This window comes from Salvelinus namaycush, chromosome 28 (assembly GCF_016432855.1).
Source record: "Salvelinus namaycush isolate Seneca chromosome 28, SaNama_1.0, whole genome shotgun sequence".
In the NCBI taxonomy this organism is placed as follows: domain Eukaryota; kingdom Metazoa; phylum Chordata; class Actinopteri; order Salmoniformes; family Salmonidae; genus Salvelinus; species Salvelinus namaycush.
The window spans coordinates 28077885-28100866 of record NC_052334.1 but is presented as its reverse complement, the minus strand read 5'-3'; the positions used below and the strand labels follow the sequence as shown (position 1 = coordinate 28100866).

General features: G+C 42.6%; 2 protein-coding genes across 2 annotated transcripts; both read right to left on the bottom strand.

The window, feature by feature from the left end:
* Positions 1-8959: 8959 nt before the first annotated feature.
* LOC120023454 (cytochrome P450 1B1-like) lies at positions 8960-11146 on the bottom strand. The gene has a single exon (XM_038967474.1). It carries the CDS (start codon positions 10829-10831, stop codon positions 9257-9259), a length of 1575 nt encoding a protein of 524 aa, XP_038823402.1. The 5' UTR covers positions 10832-11146; the 3' UTR covers positions 8960-9256.
* A 2018-nt stretch (positions 11147-13164) lies between these two features.
* LOC120023808 (cytochrome P450 1B1-like) lies at positions 13165-15986 on the bottom strand. Its single transcript, XM_038967921.1, has one exon. The coding sequence runs from the start codon at positions 15668-15670 to the stop codon at positions 14090-14092; it is 1581 nt and encodes a 526-aa protein (XP_038823849.1). The 5' UTR covers positions 15671-15986; the 3' UTR covers positions 13165-14089.
* Positions 15987-22982: the final 6996 nt, after the last annotated feature.

The window sequence follows — 22982 nt, the reverse complement described above, 5'->3', positions numbered from 1 at the left end:
GCCAGCTGGTCTGCTCGTGCTCTGAGGACATGGCTAGGGATGCCGTCCGGGCCGGAAGCCTTGCAAAAGTTAACACGCTTGAAAGTCTTACGTCAGCTACAGAGGTTGAGAGCCCACAATCATCCTGAGCAGCAGGGGGCCGCAGCGGGTAAAACATTTGTTTAGCTTGTTTACTGACCAAGGTCAGGTCACACGTCACTATGGACTTAATATGAGATGGTATCCAGGACCACTAAGTTAAATTACACTGATTGGTGGGATTTACTTCAAGCATTAATTTGTTTTTATTATATTCTGTCCATAGCAAGGCATTAAAAGTATCATTGTAATGTCAAATAGAACAATATTGTAAGTCCTGCAACATGTTTATGGCTATGATATAATTCCAATGGGGGTTTCAAAAGAGGGGAAACATATTTTTGGGTTAACCAGTGGAACCAATGGAATATCACAGACCAACTCTGGAATACATTAGATTGGATTCGAATGCAAAGAAGGACTCTTTCCACTTTCGAGTGAAAACAATTTAAATTCTTTGTGTGCTGTGAAGTGTTCTGATGACAGACTGACATTCTCTAATACATGGAGGATCTGTTAAAGGAAGGATCATGCTTATTAAACTGACAGGCAGAAGCTGATGATTTCTGCTTTGGGTCCAAAAGCGACAGCCAGATAATCTTGGGGAAAAACAGTCCCTGTTTATTTGAATTTGGGCCAATACTTCCAGCAATATTCTAAGGTATGTTTTGTATTTTAAACCTCATAACTACATTTGTCACAGTCATATGACTTTTTCAAATGTCACCTTTCATAAAAAAATTCTGACATTTCCTTCCATTCTAATGTTTGTCAAAGTGAAACTTTGGTAGTTTCTGATATTCAGGAGTGTCTCCATTGAAAATACTGAAGGAAAACTTTCCAGACTCAATGTTCCACTGTATTTTTAGGGATGGCACTGGACAGTAGAACATATTCTTTACGCATTACAGCTGTCTGCTCAATCTCTCTGACGGCTTCTGTGTACAGTCACCTCACTATGGTTACTACTTCATCTATTAAACAGTCTTTTTAACATGCCTGTCAGGACTCTGGCAGAGGGAGAGAGATTATTTACAGCACAGAGCGGTAGCTGGTAGCAGGGGGAGGGAAGGCCGGTGTGGGAGGTCATTCTGTGGATGTGTGTTCGTGCAAAATACAAAAAACTCGAGCTGAAAAAAGGTTGCTCATACAAGTTTTGTTTTCCTGTCAGAAATCAAATTCAGCAGTTCTGGGGCCTTGGGCTCGGGGGAGGAGCGAGTGAATGGGGTGAAAGGGACTCTTTCAGTGGGAGATTTCTGGGGTGAGTCTGGAGAGTGGGGGGGGGGGGGGGGGGGCAGGCAGTTGAAGGATCAGGCAACTAGCTTTGCTGAACTGGAGGCACATACTGCGGCTACTCTCTGTCTCCTCGCATGCGGCCCCCACCCACACCCCACCCCCTCCAAGCTCCCAATGTTGTCAGAGCAGAGAGAGACTAAAGCGGTACAGAACGTCTCCAGCCTGCTCTGAATTAACACATTTCAAAACAAGCCTCCCTCAGAGTTCACCCACAGTGCTCATTCCTGCAGGCTCCAGACCGAAGCCCAGCACAGCAGAGCGCAGCGTGTGGGGGCTACATGCACCACTGGCTGTGGGGATAATGGGAGAGGGGAAGTATAGTACAGTATATATCAGTATTTTGTAGATGTAGGGGGGTCGCCTGATATAAAAATAGGGTCGTGGGAGACCCTTTATATATATATATATATATATATATATATATATATATATATATATATATATATTATAATATCGTCTTTGTATCTCAAAACCATTGTAATGTGGATAACCTTAAAAATCTAAATGAAAATGATTCAAATCTAAAACATAAATATAATTCAACCAGAGAGCGCCCTTAGATCATGGGAAAAGCACTTGAATCATTCCCACGGTGAATGGCTAGGCCTGCTACGCTATGACTCCACACACTATAGCAGAGACTTTGACGCAATTGATATGGTGAAAACAATGTGTGGGGAGGCAGAGGTACAGAAACTCACGTCAATACCTTTGTCAGATAACACTGTTAAACAAAGAATTTTTGCTCTGACTGAAGGACTCAAAAACTCCCCAGTTTATGGTCTCCAAATGAACATTAGCTGTGAGGGCCAAGATGCCAATGCATTCATTTACTTTTGTTCGCTATACATGTCGGGGGATGCTATTCACGAGGACATATTGTTCTGAAACAGCACAGGGGATGTATAGTGCGCTGTGTGGCTATATTGACGAAAAACCGATTCCATATTGGATCGAATGGTGGACTTTTGCACAGATGGGGCTCCATCTATGGTGGGACGGTGGGCAGACCTCTGCAATCTATACTGAACAGAAATATAAACTCAACATTTGAGAGAAATAAGCTTTTTGTGCATATGGAACATTACATGTTGCGTTTATGTTTTTGTTCAGTATAGTTATGAGTTATGAGTGTGTCTCCCTCTGCCATATGAATGCATTATATTTGTGTGTATTTAGATTTGTGTGTATTAGGTATTTGTTGTGAAATTGTTAGATATTCTTGCTAGACGTTGCTGCACTGTCGGAACTAGAAGCACAAGCATTTCACTTAGCATCTGCTAAACACGTGTATACCATTTGATTTGATTTATATGAGACACCGAGAGCAACTGGGGGCAAAAGAGCTGAGCACAGAACTCAGAGATACTGAGTGTACAAAACATTAAGGACATCTGCTCTTTCCATGACATAAACTGACCAGGGGAATCCAGGTGAAAGCTATGATCCCTTATTGATGTCACTTGTTAAATCCACTTCAATCAGTGTAGATGAAGGGTAGGAGACAGGTTAAGGATTACCCCCTTTTTTTCAATTTTCGCCTAAAATGACACACCCAAATCTAACTGCCTGTAGCTCAGGCCCCGAAGCAAGGATATGCATATTCTTGGTACCATTTGAAAGGAAACGCTTTGAAGTTTGTGGAAATGTGACAGGAATGTAGTAGAATATAACACAATAGATCTGGTAAAAGATAATACAAAGAAAAAAACAACCGTTCTTTTGTATTTTTTTTGTACCATCATCTTTGAAATGCAAGAGAAAGGCCACAATGTATTATTCCAGCCCAGGTACAATTTATATTTCGGCCACTAGATGGCATCAGTGTATGTGCAAAGTGTTAGACTGATCCAATGAACCATTGCATTTTTGTTCAAAATGTTGTATCAAGATTGCCCAAATGTGCCTAATTTGTTTATTAATAACTTTTCATGTTCAAAATTGAGCACTCTCCTCAAACAATAGCATGGCATTCTTTCACTGTAATAGCTACTGTAAATTGGACAGTGCAATTAGATTAACAAGAATTTAAGCTTTCTGCCAATATCAGATATGTCTATGTCCTGGGAAATTTTCTTGTTACTTACAACCTCATGCTAATCGCATTAGCTTACATTAGCTCAACCGTCCCGTGGAAGGGACACCGATCCCGAAGAAGTTTTTTAAAGAAGGATTTTTAAGCCTCGATACAATTGAGACATGCATTGTGTATGTATGCCATTCAGAGGGTGAATGGGAAAGACAACATTTAAGTGCCTTTGAATGGGGTATGGTAGGAGGGGTGCAAATCAATATTAGGAAGGTGTCCTTAATGTTTTGTGCACTCAGTGTATTCTGCAGCAGGTAACTTCGATTGTAAACTACATCAAACCACATCCACTGCGCGCACACCTGTTAGCAAAACTATGTGGAGATATGGGATCAGAGTATAACAATGTTCTATTTCATACCAAAGTTTGGTGGTTATCGAGGGGGAGTGTTAGAAAGATTTTTCGCACTGAGAGAGGAACTTGGTTGACTTATGGTGGCCTACCTTTTGCCAGCTCATAACTGTGTGTAGCTGGATTCAGTGCTCTCGTGTGCATTAAAGCCAAATATTGATCCAGGTTGGATGTGACAGCAGAGATGAGGTGCGCTCTGTTGACCACACCCCCTGACTTTGAGAAAGTCAGACGTGACGTCCATCCAGCAAACCCATCTCATTAGTAGCCCCACATTAAAAGTATGTGATCGTGAGTCGTGAAGACAATCAGAAATAATGTTAGAATGTTTTTCAATTGACTGCCATAGCCCTAAATCAAAAAATCTAACATTGAGTGTTAATTACATACTTTTTTTCACATGGTTGGGGTCGCAAGATTATTCAGATATCAGAATGGGTTCGTGGGCCAAAAAAGTTTGGGAACCCCTGGTCTACAGAGTTGGGGAAGTACAGAGAAGAAATAGAAGACGTCCAAGGGTTGTCTAATTCTCATACATACTCTAAGAAATGTCTGTGAACGTGAGATAGTGTCTGTCTCTTATATAAGAGCAAATGTACTGCTTTCCTATCCTAGTATTCAAGTTCAATATTATAACCCTTTTTGGTTCCAGGTAGAACCCTTTTGGGGTCCATGTTAGAACCCTTTTTGGTTCCAGGTAGAACCCTTTTTGGTTCCAGATAAAGTCTTTCTACCTGGAACCCAAAAGGGTTGTACCTGGAACCCAAAAGGGTTGTACCTGGAACCAAAAAGGGGTATCCTATGGGGACAGCCGAATAACCCTTTTGGAACCCTTTATTCTAAGAGTGCAGACTGCCTTGGGTGAAATATTGATGAGTGGGGCCTGTGGCTGGGGCTGTGACTGCATGTGCCCTATCCAAACCCAGGGTGTTGAGGGTCTGGAGGAAGAGCATGTGTGCTGCCTACACCCCAGCCCCACATCAATCTTTCATGGCAACACACAGACGCGACATCATGATCTATTATCATCTCTTTGACCTCCCTGTATTGTCTTGTACCTGGCACTTGTGTTCTCCTCAGACTGACGTAAGCCACAGACACGGCTGAGAAGGTGTATAGGATTTATTGCATGGAGTTTAGGCACTATAGATTGCATACAGTACATGTATAAGTCATCATAATACAATGGAATTATGTAAGTGTATTGAAAATTCTGAACATTTATAATTGTTATTACAGTATGTACTTATGCAGACAAAAACACCATGAATACATATCAGAATGGGTCAGAGGATGTATAATTCTTAAAATATATCTACAGGGGCAACACGATACCCGCCTAGCACATGATTTGTCCACATCACTGCAACAACAAAGCACTTACAGTAAAATGGATTAATTCCACCAGTGTATATTAGCAAATTTAGGGTGGAAAAACGAAATACCCTTGTATGTATAACAATAGATACTTAAGATTTATTTTAAACTGTGGCCACATAGTCTGCAAGCAATATATATATATATACATATATATACACTGCTCAAAAAAATAAAGGGAACACTTAAACAACACAATGTAACTCCAAGTCAATCATACTTCTGTGAAATCAAACTGTCCACTTAGGAAGCAACACTGATTGACAATAAATTTCACATGCTGTTGTGCAAATGGAATAGACAAAAGGTGGAAATTATAGGCAATTAGCAAGACACCCCCAATAAAGGAGTGATTCTGCAGGTGGTGACCACAGACCACTTCTCAGTTCCTATGCTTCCTGGCTGATGTTTTGGTCACTTTTGAATGCTGGCGGTGCTCTCACTCTAGTGGTAGCATGAGACGGAGTCTACAACCCACACAAGTGGCTCAGGTAGTGCAGCTCATCCAGGATGGCACATCAATGCGAGCTGTGGCAAGAAGGTTTGCTGTGTCTGTCAGCGTAGTGTCCAGAGCATGGATGCGCTACCAGGAGACAGGCCAGTACATCAGGAGACGTGGAGGAGGCCGTATGAGGGCAACAACCCAGCAGCAGGACCGCTACCTCCGCCTTTGTGCAAGGAGTAGCACTGCCAGAACCCTGCAAAATGACCTCCAGCAGGCCACAAATGTGCATGTGTCTGCTCAAACGGTCAGAAACAGACTCCATGAGGGTGGTATGAGGGCCCGACGTCCACAGGTGGGGGTTGTGCTTACAGCCGAACACCGTGCAGGACGTTTGGCATTTGCCAGAGAACACCAAGATTGGCAAATTCGCCACTGGGGCCCTGTGCTCTTCACAGATGAAAGCAGGTTCACACTGAGCACATGAGCACGTGTGACAGACGTGACAGAGTCTGGAGACGCCGTGGAGAACGTTCTGCTGCCTGCAACATCCTCCAGCATGACCGGTTTGGCGGTGGGTCAGTCATGGTGTGGGGTGGCATTTCTTTGGGGGGCCGCACAGCCCTCCATGTGCTCGCCAGAGGTAGCCTGACTGCCATTAGGTACCGAGATGAGATCCTAAGAGCCATTGTGAGACCATATGCTGACACATGCACATTTGTGGCCTGCTGGAGGTCATTTTGCAGGGCTCTGGCAGTGCTACTCCTTGCACAAAGGCGGAGGTAGCGGTCCTGCTGCTGGGTTGTTGCCCTCCTACGGCCTCCTCCACGTCTCCTGATGTACTGGCCTGTCTCCTGGTAGCGCCTCCATGCTCTGGACACTACGCTGAGAGACACAGCAAACCTTCTTGCCACAGCTCGCATTGATGTGCCATCCTGGATGAGCTGCACTACCTGAGCCACTTGTGTGGGTTGTAGACTCCGTCTCATGCTACCCCTAGAGTGAGAGCACCGCCAGCATTCAAAAGTGACCAAAACATCAGCCAGGAAGCATAGGAACTGAGAAGTGGTCTGTGGTCACCACCTGCAGAATCACTCCTTTATTGGGGGTGTCTTGCTAATTGCCTATAATTTCCACCTTTTGTCTATTCCATTTGCACAACAGCATGTGAAATTTATTGTCAATCAGTGTTGCTTCCTAAGTGGACAGTTTGATTTCACAGAAGTGTGATTTACTTGGAGTTACATTGTGTTGTTTAAGTGTTCCCTTTATTTTTTTGAGCAGTGTATATACAGTGGGGCAAAAAAGTATTTAGTCAGCCACCAATTGTGCAAGTTCTCCCACTTAAAAAGATGAGAGAGGCCTGTAATTTTCATCATAGGTACACTTCAACTATGACAGACAAAATGAGAAAAAAAATCCAGAAAATCACATTGTAGGATTTTTAATGAATTTATTTGCAAATTATGGTGGAAAATAAGTATTTGGTCACCTACAAACAAGCAAGATTTCTGGCTCTCACAGACCTGTAACTTCTTCTTTAAGAGGCTCCTCTGTCCTCCACTCGTTACCTGTATTAATGGCACCTGTTTGAACTTGTTATCAGTATAAAAGACACCTGTCCACAACCTCAAACAGTCACACTCCAAACTCCACTATGGCCAAGACCAAAGAGCTGTCAAAGGACACCAGAAACAAAATTGTAGACCTGCACCTGGCTGGGAAGACTGAATCTGCAATAGGTAAGCAGCTTGGTTTGAAGAAATCAACTGTGGGAGCAATTATTAGGAAATGGAAGACATACAAGACCACTGATAATCTCCCTCGATCTGGGGCTCCACGCAAGATCTCACCCCGTGGGGTCAAAATGACACAAGTAATTTTTCCAACAATTGTTTACAGACAGGTTATTTCACTTATAATTCACTGTATCACAATTCCAGTGGGTCAGAAGTTTACATACACTAAGTTGACTGTGCCTTTAAACAGCTTGGAAAATTCCAGAAAATGATGCCATGGCTTCGGAAGCTTCTGATAGGCTAATTGACATCATTTGAGTCAATTAGAGGTGTACCTGTGGATGTATGTCAAGGCCTACCTTCAAATTCAGTGTCTCTTTGCTTGATATCATGGGAAAATCAAAGAAATCAGCCAAGACCTCAGAAAAAAAATTGTAGACCTACACAAGTCTGATTCATCCTTGGGAGTAATTTCCAAATGCCTGAAGGTACCACGTTCATCTGTACAAACAATAGTACGCAAGTATAAACAGCATGGGACCACGCAGCCGTCATACCGCTCAGGAAGGAGACGCGTTCTGTCTCCTAGAGATGAACGTACTTTGGTGCGAAAAGAGCATATCAATGCCAGAACAACAGCAAAGGACCTTGTGAAGATGCTGGAGGAAACATGTACAAAAGTATCTGTATCCACAGTAAAACGAGTCCTATATCGACATAACCTGAAAGGCCGCTCAGAAAGGAAGAAGCCACTGCTCCAAAAAAATGCCAGACTACGGTTTGCAACTGCACATGGGGACAAAGATCGTACTTTTTGTACAAGTGTCCTCTGGTCTGACGAAACAAAAAAAGAACTCTTTGGCCATAATGACCATCGTTATGTTTAGAGGAAAAAGGAGGAGGCTTGCAAGCCGAAGAACACCATCCCAACTGTGAAGAACCAGGGTGGCAGCATCATGTTGTTAGGTTGCTTTGCTGCAGGAGGGACTGGTGCACTTCACAAAATAGATGGCATCATGAGGGAGGGAAATTATGTGGATATATTGAAGCAACATCTCAAGACATCAGTCAGGAAGTTAAAGCTTGGTTGCAAATGGGTCTTCCAAATGAACAATGACCCCAAGCATACTTCCAAAGTTGTGGCAAAATGGCTTAAGGACAACAAAGTCAAGGTATTGGAGTGGTCATCACAAAGCCCTGACCTCAATCCTATAGACAATTTGTGGGCAGAACTGAAACGCGTGTGCGAGCAAGGAGGCCTACAAACCTGACCCAGTTACACCAGATCTGTCAGGAGGAATGGGCCAAAATTCACCCAACTTATTGTGGGAAGCTTGTGGAAGGCTACCCGAAACGTTTGACCCAAGTTAAAGAATTTAAAGGCAATGTACCAAATACTAATTGAGTGTATGTAAACTTCTGACCCACTGGGAATGTGATGAAAGAAATAAAAGCTGAAATAGTTCATTCTCTCTACTATTATTCTGACATTTCACATTCTTAAAATAAAGTGGTGATCCTAACTGAGCTAAGACAGAGAATTTTTACTATGATTAAATGTCAGGAATTGTGAAAAACTGAGTTTAAATGTATTTGGCTAAGGTGTATGTACATTTCCGACTTCAACTGTATAGCCAGTGCAATAAAATAATACAAATAACAAACATGATTCAGTTATCTGTCACAAAAAGGGATTTATACAATCAACAATCAGTTTAGCTAATGATAATAATAGTAAAGTATCAATATAAGTATCAATATAAGTCTTATGGTTGGTACCTACCAAGCAAAACATTCACTGTTGTGTACATACCTTTTATAGTGCATTGGATTACTGTAGTCCATTAGTGGGTGCTCTGTTACTAAACACAAATCACAAGATTTTATGCCCCATTAAGTAATTCTCCTCTGAGCTTGGCAGAGATCTTGTAGTTCAGGGGCTTCAGTGTTAACCCATATGAGCAGTCTAGGGAGAGGTCCTGACTTGGGTTATTCTCAAAGCTGCACTGGTGAATCAAAATAGCAGAAAATAAAAAAACCTCCACTTTGGCGATCTGCTCACCGATACATCGCCTCTTCCCTGCTGAGAATATCAACACACTGTTGGTCAGGTCCTTGTCAAGGGCACCATTTTCATTGAGGAACCGTGAGGGGTCAAAAAGATGTGGGTCCTTCCACTTTAAAGGGTTGTGGTTGACAGACCACTGGTTGATGAAGACCACTGTGTCTTTGGGGATGTGGAAGCCTTCGATGGTGACATCTGAGGTGGTGGAGTGTGGGATGGTGAGGGGTACAAAGCTGGTATAGCGCATGGTCTCATAGATAACAGCATCTAGGTAAGCCAGGCTGGCTTTGTCCTCAATACAGGGCAGCCTGTCACGGCCTACCACTTTGTCAATCTGCTCCTGCAGTCTGGTTTGGATGTTGGGGTATTTTGCCAATAAAAGGAGCATCCAATGAAGGCAAGTTGACACAGTATCCAGTCCCGCACCAATCAGATCGGACACTGTCCCTTCTGTGTGGGCCTCCGTCAACCCGGTATCACTGTCTGCCTTGTCAATTACCTGAATAATGGCGTCACTCATGTCCCGAGTCACTTCAGGGTCAAATGTCTCCCTGTGCTCCATCACCTTGTCTCTCACAAAGGTGAAAAACTCTTTATTGAGGTCTTTGAAGCTCTGGTAGACACTGCGGACAGGATTTGGGAAATATTGAAGCCAGGGCATGACATCCACCAAGCTGCCAGCCCCCACCGTCTCTCCAAACTTGTCCACGCTGCCCAAAAGGGTTCTAAACTCCATGTCATCATGGCCATAACGCTTTCCAAAGCACAGGGCACAGATTACATTAGCAGCAGCTACTGTCAGTTCGTGAGCAGGGTTGAAAAACTGTCCATCAGCACTGAGTTTGAGGAAAGCTTCAATGAGCTCAGTAGCCTCTGCCACAACGTGCTGTTCAAATGCTTTTTTGGTCTGGCTGTTGGCAGAGTAGAAAGCTCTAATGGTGGACTGAGCGATCTTCCGGTGAGTCCTCCACTGTTTGCTGTAGTTAGAGAATGTCATGCTGTTACCACCAGACACTGACTGAAAAGATACAAAGTTGGGTCTGCCTGCAAACTCTGTGCTGTGTTGAACCAAAGCTTCTCGTATTGCTGTGTCTCCATTGAGCACAACTATGTTGTTGCAGCCCAGTCGTATCTGATACACGTTGCCGTACTTCTTTGCCAGCTTGGAGAAGGTGATATGAGGCATCTGCCCCAGCTGCATGGCATTGCCCACCACCGGCCAGGCAAAGGGTCCTGGCAGCCTTCTCTTGAGTCTGAGATTCCTGACCCATAGACAGGCTTCTAGACAGAAGAGGAAAACAAAGGAGGCGACCAGAGCTGGCTGGACCTGTCCACTCCACTCCCTGATGATGCTGCTGCCCTTCACCCCAAACTCTGTGTCCAGCAGTGCCATGGTGCTGAGATGTTCTAATTCTGGTGGAGATCCCACTTTTATTTGTTGAATGTTATTCCTGGTAACCGGATATTTAAAATAGGTCCTCCTCTCCACCTAAATTCCAAATAAACAAAATAATAATGCTGTCTGTTTTTAAGTATGGTCAGTCCTGCATTATCATCCCAAAAACGTAGAAAATGAATTGAGACAACGAAGAAGGTTTTCAGCACCTCTTACACTACGGTGCCTGTCTCCTCCTACTCCGTGCTGGCTTGTGAACAGGCTTGATCAGGTTGAGTGGTTAGCAGTAGTGCAGTCGCTGTCCGTCTTCAGATGACCACATTAGAGGAATGCAGATTTCAGTCTTGACACTCTCCCTTATATCTCCTCTGTGGGAGGGTTCAGGGACTTAAAACTCCTATTCGTTTTTTTTTTTGCGCCGAAATGCTCGTTCCTGCGGAGTCTTTCTGATACCTAACACTCAATGCCATGGTGAGACAAAAAGGAAAGCAGCAACCAGTCAGGCCCGCCTGAACCTAGGACTAAAACAGAAGGAGTTTAGATTTAGCGGGCCAGAGGCTCTAAAAGACTGGGCTGCACTACCTTTAAACACAATACAGGTACCACAGGGGAGAATTTAGAACATGGTGTAGTAGTTAGGGTTCAGACTTTGTCACACAGATCACCATAGCTAAACTCACCATAGCTAAACTCACCATAGCTAAACTCACCATAGCTAAACTCACCATAGCTAAACTCACCATAGCTAAACTCACCATAGCTAAACTCAGGGGACACTGATTGGTCCGGTTATATTCTGTATTCTGAAAATGACTTGATTGCCTCTATAGGAACGATTCCAGACTGAAATATAGTGTATATAAAGCAAACGTCTCAGTGAAGTACCCAGGCTAAGGCAGGACTACTTGTAACTTTGGAAGGAGCTTTCTTCCGTCTATTGGAAACTAATGTATTCATTTTTTATGACATTATAAAAAAAATTGTATCTGTTATTTTCAGCCTTTGCTCTGTTAACTCTAAACACTACTAGGAATAGAATCCAAGATATGACCATGAAAGCTCTGGGTTTTGGATCTTGTCACAGAATAGATACACATTGTACAATACACTTTAATATGTTCTATAAAAGTATATACAGTATTTACCAGAGATTTCTTTTTGCATAATGGTCCATTTATACATAGTAAATGAGATAATGTAGCTCTTAGGCTGGTGGCTATATCAAAATAGTTTAAAAGTGAGTTCAAAACAGGGACCTCTGGCAATAACGCTAGTAATAACGCTTTTCAGAGAAACAAATAAAAGTTGACCTATTGGGGTTTCAAAGCTATTCAGCAGGAATTTAACTACTATGGAATTCTGTACTCTAATGGGCCAGTGATAGTAATGCTGCAAGGAGCGATTCTTCACTTGTATCATGTATTGTTTCTAAACCAGATCACAATTCAAATACATTAGATAATAATAAGTAAATAGTTAGGTGGGTGCTTATATTTGTCCAACTTCTCACATGCACACGCTTGTATTATACGCATGTGTGAATTGTACATGTCTTTTTTGCACATCCCAACTCTCCGTTATCAATGACGACCCTGGAGCAATTAGGGTTAAGTGCCTTGCTCAAGGGCAGATAGACAGATTTTTCACAGCGCTCTAAACGCTAGGCTACCTGCCACCTGATGTGTTTCTGGCCGTTTTGATGAGAGAAAACATGCAAGACTGATGTAGATTAGCTATAAAACATAATGAGTGTTAACAGTGGTAAAGACTAGTTTGCAGTTTTATTATACATTATCACATGTTTATTGCATTGTAAAATGTACCTTAGAGTGTGTATTTCCATAATATTCTTTATTTTGTAATATATTATGCACCAGCTCATATTCATTGCACTGTACATGGAGTGTGTCACTACAAAAAACAACACATTGCAATGGACAGCAGATTGCAGTCCTTCCAATGATGAGATGCTTAATGGGTTAATCGATGACAAACAAGAGAGAAGCAGAATCAGTCGCTATCAACCCCTGACTGTTTAAAACATCGCTTTATTCATTCCAGATATATCTGATTTTTCAATCATGTAATTATTTTATTTTTTAAAATTTCAACACAGTATTTTCTATGATGAATCCTTGCCTGGACATTCAACACATGCTGTAGTTGAGTTTCTTGGTTTGAGAGAGGCAGAGATTCTGAACACTATTTCATAAATTCCTGAATACGTACTCTTTGACAAAGGTGAAATGACATCCATATAGATTTCAGACCCTTGAGGTGTAAACAGACATGCATTTGTTTAAATACAAAAAGACTTGAAAACTCCATTGATTTGTGTAGTAGTATTGTATTTAGTGACAGTTGGTTGGGATATGAAGGGATGGGTTGTGTAGCTGGAGTGCCTGTTCAGTAGATTTCTAAGGAGATCAATGCAGTCAGTGTCTAGAGTTGGTCATCTCCCATGTATTCATCAGCATTATCAATCCCACAATTCCAAACCCACCTCTCCATTGAAACGCCTCCAAACTTGGTTGGGGACACTGAGCTTGAAGTTACACAGAGGCGCCAATGCTGTTATCTCTGAATTGTCTTCACACTGTAGGCTATAGCATATAGATAACTTGATTTTCCCTTTAGCAGTTTGTCAGCATTTGTTATCTTCTGACAGTATTTCAATGTGCTCATATGCATGGTGTACAGTAGATAGTGGATTGGATTATAATACAAATCATTTTCATACCTGAAATATATCTATACAAATATTTTGTGACTGCTTTATGTGAAAAGGTTAACTACATTGATACATCACCATCTTGGTGCGAGGAATCCAAAAAGTCCTCAACGCAACAAATTGTGGTTCCTCGGGTGTGACTACAACATTCACTAACACTCACAAGCATATTACACTGTGATATAACCTTCCATTGACTTTGAGTGATATTCTAGTTTCATGCACATATTTTCATACGTTAACATGCTGAATACTGTTTATGAAGTACCCTCAACTTCATTGACCCCATGATCCGACCCCTGGCCCCCAACAAAGGAGATTCATCTCTACCTAGCAAACTTTCCATTACTGTAATCATACTTTCAATTCTGTATCAACAACATTGCAAACATATTCAATTGTGTTCAGATATTAATTAAATATTAAATATTACACTCTTCAACAACAGCATTCAGTGCAGGTTTGCTTATACTCACTGTAAAATGTAATTGATTGGCAATGTTGCCCACAATAATGGGATGAGTTTATGCAGGTGACACCAGACAGAGCAGCTTCCCCCTGAGCTTGGTTGTGATGGTGTAGTGGAGAGGCTTCAGTGTGAGCCCATAGGAACAGTCAAGGGTTAGGGCCTCTGATGGGTTGCTCTCAAAGGTACACTGGTGAAGCAAGACGGCTGTAAATAAAAATGTTTCCACCTTGGCAATCTGGTTGCCAATACATCGCCTTTTACCAGTGGAGAAGATCATGACGCTGTTAGTCAGGTCCTTGTCAAGGGCACCATTTTCATCGAGGAACCGTGAGGGGTCGAAGAGATGTGGGTCCTTCCACTTTAAAGGGTTGTGGTTGACAGACCACTGGTTGATGAAGACCACTGTGTCTTTGGGGATGTGGAAGCCTTCGATGGTGACATCTGAGGTGGTGGAGTGTGGGATGGTGAGGGGTACAAAGCTGGTATAGCGCATGGTCTCATAGATAACAGCATCTAGGTAAGCCAGGCTGGCTTTGTCCTCAATACAAGGCAGCCTGTCACGGCCTACCACTTTGTCAATCTGCTCCTGCAGCTTGGTTTGGATGTTGGGGTATTTGATCAAAAGCAGGAGAATCCATTGGAAAATGGTTGACATTGTTTCTTGGCCGGCTCCAATGAGGTCTGTGACAGTTCCTTCAACAAAGTCTTCGGCCAGTCCGCTGTCCTTTCTGTGATCAATCGCGTTAATGATAGCATCACTCATGTCACGCGTCACATCAGGCGTGAAGGTTTCTCTGTGCTGCATCACTTTATCTTTCACAAAGGCAAAGAACTCCTCATTTATATGTTTGAAATTCTGGTAGCTGCTGCGGACAGGATTTGGGAAATTCTGAAGCCAGGGCATGACATCCACCAAGCTGCCAGCCCCCACCGTCTCTCCAAACCTGTCCATTCTGCCTAGGAGAGTTCTAAACTCAATGTCATCATGGCCATAACGTTTTCCAAAGCACAGTGCACATATTACATTTGCAGCAGCTACTGTAAATTCACGAGAGGGATTAAAATATCGTCCATCTGCACTCATTCTCAGAAATACCTGCACAAGATCCATACATTCTCCCAAAACATGGTGCTCAAATGCTTTCTTGGTCTGGCTGTTGGCAGAGGAGAAAGCTCTAATGGTAGATTGTGCAATTTTCCTGTGCATTTTCCACTGTTTGCTGTAGTTAGTGAAACTCAAGCTCCTGCCTCCTGAAATCATCTGAAAAGACACAAAGTTGGGTCTGCCTGCAAACTCTGTGCTGTGTTGAACCAAGGCTTCTCGTATTGCTGTGTCTCCATTGAGCACAACTATGTTGTTGCAGCCCAGTCGTATCTGATACACGTTGCCGTACTTCTTTGCCAGCTTGGAGAAGGTGATATGAGGCATCTGCCCCAGCTGCATGGCATTGCCCACCACCGGCCAGGCAAAGGGTCCTGGCAGCCTTCTCTTGAGTCTGAGATTCCTGACCCATAGACAGGCTTCTAGACAGAAGAGGAAAACAAAGGAGGCGACCAGAGCTGGCTGGACCTGTCCACTCCACTCCCTGATGATGCTGCTGCCCTTCACCCCAAACTCTGTGTCCAGCAGTGCCATGGCTATGGATTATCAGGACACCTATTCCTGGAAACAGATTTTGTGAATGAAAAAAAAATAATACAAAAACGTTTAGTTTTCTTGACAACTTTAGTCCAGCACTCACTTTTTTGTTAAAAAAATGTATAATAAATAAATAAAATAATGTTCAAAAGTGATTTTGTGATGTACAATGAAATGAGTTAATCAATTAAACAAGTTCCATTAGTTTAAAGTCCCAAGTATCCTTCTGAGACCATGGTGACTGTCTCAGTACTCCTTGGGAAAATATCTCAGATGAAGCTTGGTGAGTTATGGTGAAGTTCTTTTTCTCTAGTCACTCTTTTCAGCAAGATTTAAGACTTTAGTGACTAGTTTTGCTTCAGCAAGGTGTCTTATATGTTTGCAGTCGGTGGGTAGGGCTGAGCATTATTTTCATACTCCTCCCATTGTGGTAGCCCTATATATATTATCATTCTGATGTTGACGTCGACGCGCGCTTCGCACTGGAAACAAAAGCGCGCAGAGACCTCTGTCTGCAGAGGTGAACTCCAGCAAATACGTTTAGGAGGAAAGTAACAATTATTTTACTAACTCGAATAGTAATAGTGGTATCCCATGTTAAATGGTTATGCTTTCTTACGTTGGTTGTTATAATTTATAGATTCAAGAAAAGCTTATAGCAAGCATATGGTTTGTTTCTCTTTCTGATTTTATTTTTTGCCTTCTAATTGTTGTAAAATGTAAGAACTGTGTTCAATACGTTTTAATTTTACGTGTTAATAAGTAAATGGAATAGCCTATTTAGTTGCAATAGTCGATAAGGTATGTGTAGCTTTTGTGCGCGTCTGCATGGACATTCTATACTTTGCATAAAAAACCTAATGTAAACTCTGTTTAGTGTCTCAATAAAATAACAAAGTGAATGTAATCATGATGCCATCTAGCCTAATAAATGTGTGTTTAAAAATGATGGGTTTACAGTGAGTTTAGCAACTTTTCAGGTACTGTGCCAGTACCTGCATTAGTTTTGTGCGCACGCTGCATATTGACTGTTGTAATATCATTGTGATAGTATTTTTCTTAATTTATAATTTTAAACATAATGTAATTACATGTAATCCGTTCAAGGTAGTCAACAGCACATATATAATTGACTAAATCACTCAACTATGTCGCGCTTCTAATCGAATCCCCACGTGGTACTCTGAAGTTCAGCGAAAGTTGTGCAGGAGCCGAGTCTGACTGCTTTCCATAATATTGCGCAAAAGATTAAACAAATAATATTTGTAATAGTAAGATTATGTTAGATCTTTGTCACTGTATGAATATCACTGTAATTTGAAAATGACTCACAGTGAATGACTGTACATGGATACAACTCAAATAATTATCTGTGTGGATTGAAATATAGTTTATAGACTATTTATAGACGGTTTATTTTTCCAATATGAAGAACTACCATTCTGCCACTCATGTCAAGGCCTCAAGATTTACATTTAAAAAAAATCCAATGTTGCATTTTGCAATGCAGGTATAGATAGACTGACTTGCCTTTCATAAATATGCTTATACAACACACTTACAATATCTTAGCATAGAAAAATCCATGAAAAATTCATATTCACATTTTCAGCAGGTCTCATACTACAGCATATCTTCAAGCATTTGCAGTACAAAGCATAAAAGTGTCTGTAGTTTTGCACATGAGAGCCATGTTTCAATTGTGTGCTATCCAATGGCAGCTTACTTTTATCACCGTACACCTCAGGTGCCTTTTGACATGGTTTTCTTTCCCCAAAACAAGGCTGTTGAGCTCAAAAGAGTTAGGAGGAAACTTTTCAGGAGATCAGAAGGTTACAATGACGTTCTGGCCCCTCAAAAGGTACAGCAGGAATGGTGACACTCTAAAGATGTAGGTTTTGGTACCTGAGATGTATCATGCTTTCATGCCTGGTAGCACACACACATCATGGTCAACCGGAGTCCTGTCCTTGGCATTCATTACAAAGTGCAGTTTATTCCTTATGGAAATCACTGGTCCATTGATTCTATTAACCTTTCAGCTCAAAGACTAATTTTAGTTCCTGAGGCAAAACTTTTTTCCCCCTCAGTGCCAAAGAATACATTTGCGTTTCTAGTTTCCCCACCAACTGCGAAGTTTATTTTTGCAGGGAGTTAATGACGCTAATTGAAAGCACTAAAACATTTCAGAAGTGAGGCCGTAAGTTAGAGGGACAGAGACTTCAGTAATGCTCCAGCACAGTCACTCATTGTTGGTGCTTGAGGAAATGGGAAAGGGTGGAGTGGGAATTCTCACTATGGGTGTTGAAGAAAGAGTGTTAAAGTGATACACTTTTCTATGTTTTGGTCTAGCTTATTTAACATTTATATCATTGCATACCATATTTTCACAGCTGAGGTTATAAAATGTGTATTTAAGGGATCAATCAGATCTGACTAAGCCTTTCTTAAGTTGATTAAAGTATGATTTTAGCTGAGATTTTATTAAACATGAGACTTGCAAAGAGAAGGTGGTAGCAAGTCTAGCAGGCCCTGTGGTCCCTGTAGAGTCAACATTATATTTATGTATTTATTTTATTTAACATTTATTTAACTAGGCAAGTCAGTTAAGAACAAATTCTTATTTACATTGACAGCCTACCCTGGCCAAACCCTGACGACGCTGGGCCAATTGTGCGCCGCCCTATGGGACAGCCTGGATTCAAACCAGGGACTGTAGTGACGCCTCTTGTACTGAGACGCAGAGCCTTAGACAGCTGCGCCACTCGGGAGCCCGTCACATACTGAGGGATAATTAGCAATGCTGAGGTACAGTAATGTTGAAGATGGGAAGAAAGGATGGGAAAAGGTCTATAGGAATATTTTAAACTCTGTAATGGTGAAAAAAATGTTTCATGTTTCTTTTTTTAGTTTCTTGTTCCTCTGAGACTTGAAACGGAATTCAGGTAAAATCACGCAATGTGGAGCATAGCTTAAATGTCAAATGGAACATTAAACATGCTCTGTATGTTCTACTACTAGGTTTAATTGGTTGTTTCTTCTAATTGGTTAAGTGAAATACATCTAGGAAGTGTACCCACAGCTCTTAGAGCAAATGTGAAATGGTATCTCTATTCCACAGTTTGGCCACAATTAAAAGCCACAATCTTTAATTCTGCAGATTGTACCTTCAAGGAGTCAAGTTTTGTCTGTCCCTTTATACTTAAAAATGAAATTGTTATTTTCTGTTAAAAGAGTTACACAACTTCCTACTCTGTCTAAAAGCTGTTCACTTCCCTCTCCCTGTTTTGTCTGGAGAAATGTGGTGTTTCTAAAAACACAAAAACATCCAGCATGATTCCTCGGTTAACCAGAGACAGCAATGTCTCAGAACAGAAGACACTTCTTCACTGGGATGACTATTTCTCGTTGTCTCGTTCTCTCGCTATAGAGGAATCATTTTGTGTGTGCAACACTACACTCTAACTCCCCCCCTCCTCCTCCTGCTCTCCTCTTCACATATGGCCACTCACATCCCCATCACCTCTAATTAAAACCAGGTTTGCGGTGGGCGAGGGCTCGTGTGTGCTTTTTGCGTGTGGCTGTCGTGTTTGCCTGTGATTATCTCCTGTAACCTGGCTGTGAAAGGTTGGCCCTGACCCTGAGCTGACTCTGCTGGTGGGAGGGGGAGGGGCTTGGAAGGCTTCATGTTGCATGTAATGCACTGGTGGTGGGCCCATGGAGACAGGACCCACGGTGGACCAGGCTGCCCAGCTCTGGAGCTAATCATTGTTTACTAGTCTCATTTCCACTTCTCAGTGAGCTACTGTCACGCACAGCATCGACAGGGAGGAAGGAAGGGGGAAGGAGAGAAGAGGAAAGCCAAGGGTCCAACAGGCAGTTGGGGAGCCGGTGGGACTTGGGAAAGAGCAGAGGAGAATGCAGGAATTTCAGTGTAGATTAGGCTTTAGAAAGAACAGGGGTGAGACAATATCGAAAATGAGACTGCTAAAAACAACCCAGACAAAGCAGTAAACAGACCAACCAAAACATCCCTGGGCCTTGGCCATCTCAGCCAGCCAAGGACGTGACCACCGGACATTGCTAGTTCGAGATGCTGATGTTTGAGATTAGTGCATTTCTTCGGGGCTGACTATGCACGGTATGAGGACACACAGACACTGCTCAAACATCAGCATTGTCTTGATTGCAGTATAAAAGGAGGACTTAAAAATAAACGAGGAACGATTGAACAACATTCACTTCAGTGGAATGATAACATCTTGACACAGTGTTTGGGAAAAAGCAGAGTTGTCACATAATGTGCACAAAGATAAACAACACTTGCTGTAAATCTTGAAGTGTATAAGTAGCCTAGCTCTCGGCCTCTGCAATGACGGCCCTTTCACATGAGAGCCCTGGCCTGATGGCCAATGTGGGCCCTTTCACATGAGAGCCCTGGCCTGATGGCCAATGTGGGCCCTTTCACATGAGAGCCCTGGCCTGATGGCCAATGTGGGCCCTTTCACATGAGAGCCCTGGCCTGATGGCCAATGTGGGCCCTTTCACATGAGAGCCCTGGCCTGATGGCCAATGTGGGCCCTTTCACATGAGAGCCCTGGCCTGATGGCCAATGACGGCCCTTTCACATGAGAGCCCTGGCCTGATGGCCAATGACGGCCCTTTCACATGAGAGCCCTGGCCTGATGGCCAATGTGGGCCCTTTCACATGAGAGCCCTGGCCTGATGGCCAATGACGGCCCTTTCACATGAGAGCCCTGGCCTGATGGCCAATGTGGGCCCTTTCACATGAGAGCCCTGGCCTGATGGCCAATGTGGGCCCTTTCACATGAGAGCCCTGGCCTGATGGCCAATGTGGGCCCTTTCACATGAGAGCCCTGGCCTGATGGCCAATGACGGCCCTTTCACATGAGAGCCCTGGCCTGATGGCCAATGTGGGCCCTTTCACATGAGAGCCCTGGCCTGATGGCCAATGTGGGCCCTTTCACATGAGAGCCCTGGCCTGATGGCCAATGACGGCCCTTTCACATGAGAGCCCTGGCCTGATGGCCAATGTGGGCCCTTTCACATGAGAGCCCTGGCCTGATGGCCAATGTGGGCCCTTTCACATGAGAGCCCTGGCCTGATGGCCAATGTGGGCCCGTAATCTGTTGAACCTTTTTCTGAGTATGAAAATGCTGTTAAACTAAAGTGTCATGGAATTACTGGAACCTTTTAACATGTTGAGGACATTTTCCCTGCATTCAAGTCCACTGTATATATCCTCATAGCACGCATGACATAAAAGAGTGTTGCAATCTATTCATAATTAAAGACAACGTGTGACATAAAATAGTAATTATTAACACAGAGAATTACATACATAAAAATGTCTGTGACCATGAGTATGGTATAAGTACACCATGAAATCGCTTGTCATGCAGAATGTTCACCCTGTGCGCAATGTTGCAACATCTCACCACCATGACCATAACAGCCAGGATGTGCTACAAAGATCCAGTCAGCTCCGCCACAGACAGGTCCCTCCTGATAGAGGTCCAGTTAGCGGCCCAACTGGAGAGGAGGCATAAATTATTGACTCACTTCAATCTCTTGTTTGTGTACTCGCCAAAAAGCCCTGTGCCAAGCCTCCATGGCTTCACTCATTCTGAACTTTGTCTGACACCACACATTTCATGGGCTGAGTGACTAACATGATCCCCGCAACAAGCCAACTCCAATCAATCAATGAAACAGCAAAGGCTTGAGGCACGCTCTATCTGGGGTGACAGGTAGCCTAGTGGTTAGAGCGATGGGCCAGTAACCGAAAGGTTGCTGGATTGAATTCCCAAGCTGACAAGGTAAAAATGTGTCGTTCTGCCCCTGAACAAGGCAGTTAACCCACTGTTCCCCGGTAGGCCGTCATTGTAAATGAGAATTTGTTCTTAACTGACTTGCCTAGTTAAATAAAGGTTACATTTAAAAAATCTGATCCCCCCCCCCAGTCCTGCGTGACCGGATATAACCTGACATTTACATTACCTTCAGAAAGTATTCACACCACTTTTTTTTGTGTTACAGCCTGAATTGAAAATGGATTCAATTGAGATTTATTTTGTCACTGGCCTACATTACCCCATAATGTCAAATTAATCAAACATGAAAATCTGAAATGTCTTCAGTCAATAAGTATTCAACCCTTTTGTTATGGCAAGCCTAAAGCCTAAGTTCAGTGCTTAACAAGTCACATAATAAGTTGCAGGGACTCACTCTGTGTGCAATAATATTGTTGAACATGATTTTTGAATGACTACCTCATTTCTGCACTGCCCCCCCCCCCCCCCCCCCATCCCTCAGTTGAACAGCGAATTTCAAACACAGATTCAACCACAAAGACCAGGGAGGTTTTACAACGCCTCGCAAAGAAGGGCACCTATTGGTAGATGTAGGTAAGACAATTATAAAGCAGAGATTGAATATCCCTTTGAGCATGGTGAAGTTCATAATTACACTTTGGATGGTGTATCAATACACCTAGTCACTACAAACTTACAGACGTTCTTCCTAACTCAGTTGCCAGAGAGGAATGAAACCGTTCAGAGATTTCACCATGAGGCCAATGAGTTTAATGGCTGTGATAGGAGAAAACTGAGCATGGGATCAAAACCCTTGTAATTACTCCACAATACTAACCTAATTGACAGAAGAAGGAAGCCTGTACAAAATAAAAATTGACACTAAAGTAATACTGCAAAAAATGTGGCAAAGCAATTCACTTTTTGTCCTGAATAAAGTGTTACGTTTGGGGCAAATCCAATACAAAAATTACTGAGTACCAGTCTCCATATTTTCAAGCATAGTGGTGGCTGCATCATGTTCTGGGTATGCTTGTAATCGTTAAGGACTGGGGAGTTTTTCAGGATAAAATAAATGGAATGGAGCTAAGCACAGGCAAAATCCTAGAGGAATTGATTGATTGATCGATCAGTTCAGCTTTCAGCAGAACAATAACCTAAAATAAAAGATCAAATCTACGCTTGAGTTGCTTACCCAGAAGACAGTGACTGTTCCGGAGTGGCGAGTTACAGTTTTGACTTACATTTACTTAAAAATCTATGGCAAGATCTGAAAATGGTTGTTTAGTAATTATCATCAACCAATTTGAGAGATCTTGAAGAATATTTAAAATAATAATGGGGACATTTTCCACAATCCAGGTGTGGAAAGCTCTTGGAGACTTACCCAGATAGACTCACACAGCTATAATCACTGCCAAAGTGAGTCAATACTTTGTAGAGTGATTTGGCACTCTCAATACTTTGTAGAGTGC

Excerpts from the sequence above, each read along its gene's own strand:
- LOC120023454 (XM_038967474.1), bottom strand. The coding sequence starts at position 10,831 with ATGGCACTGCTGGACACAGAGTTTGGGGTGAAGGGCAGCAGCATCATC.
- LOC120023808 (XM_038967921.1), bottom strand. The coding sequence starts at position 15,670 with ATGGCACTGCTGGACACAGAGTTTGGGGTGAAGGGCAGCAGCATCATC.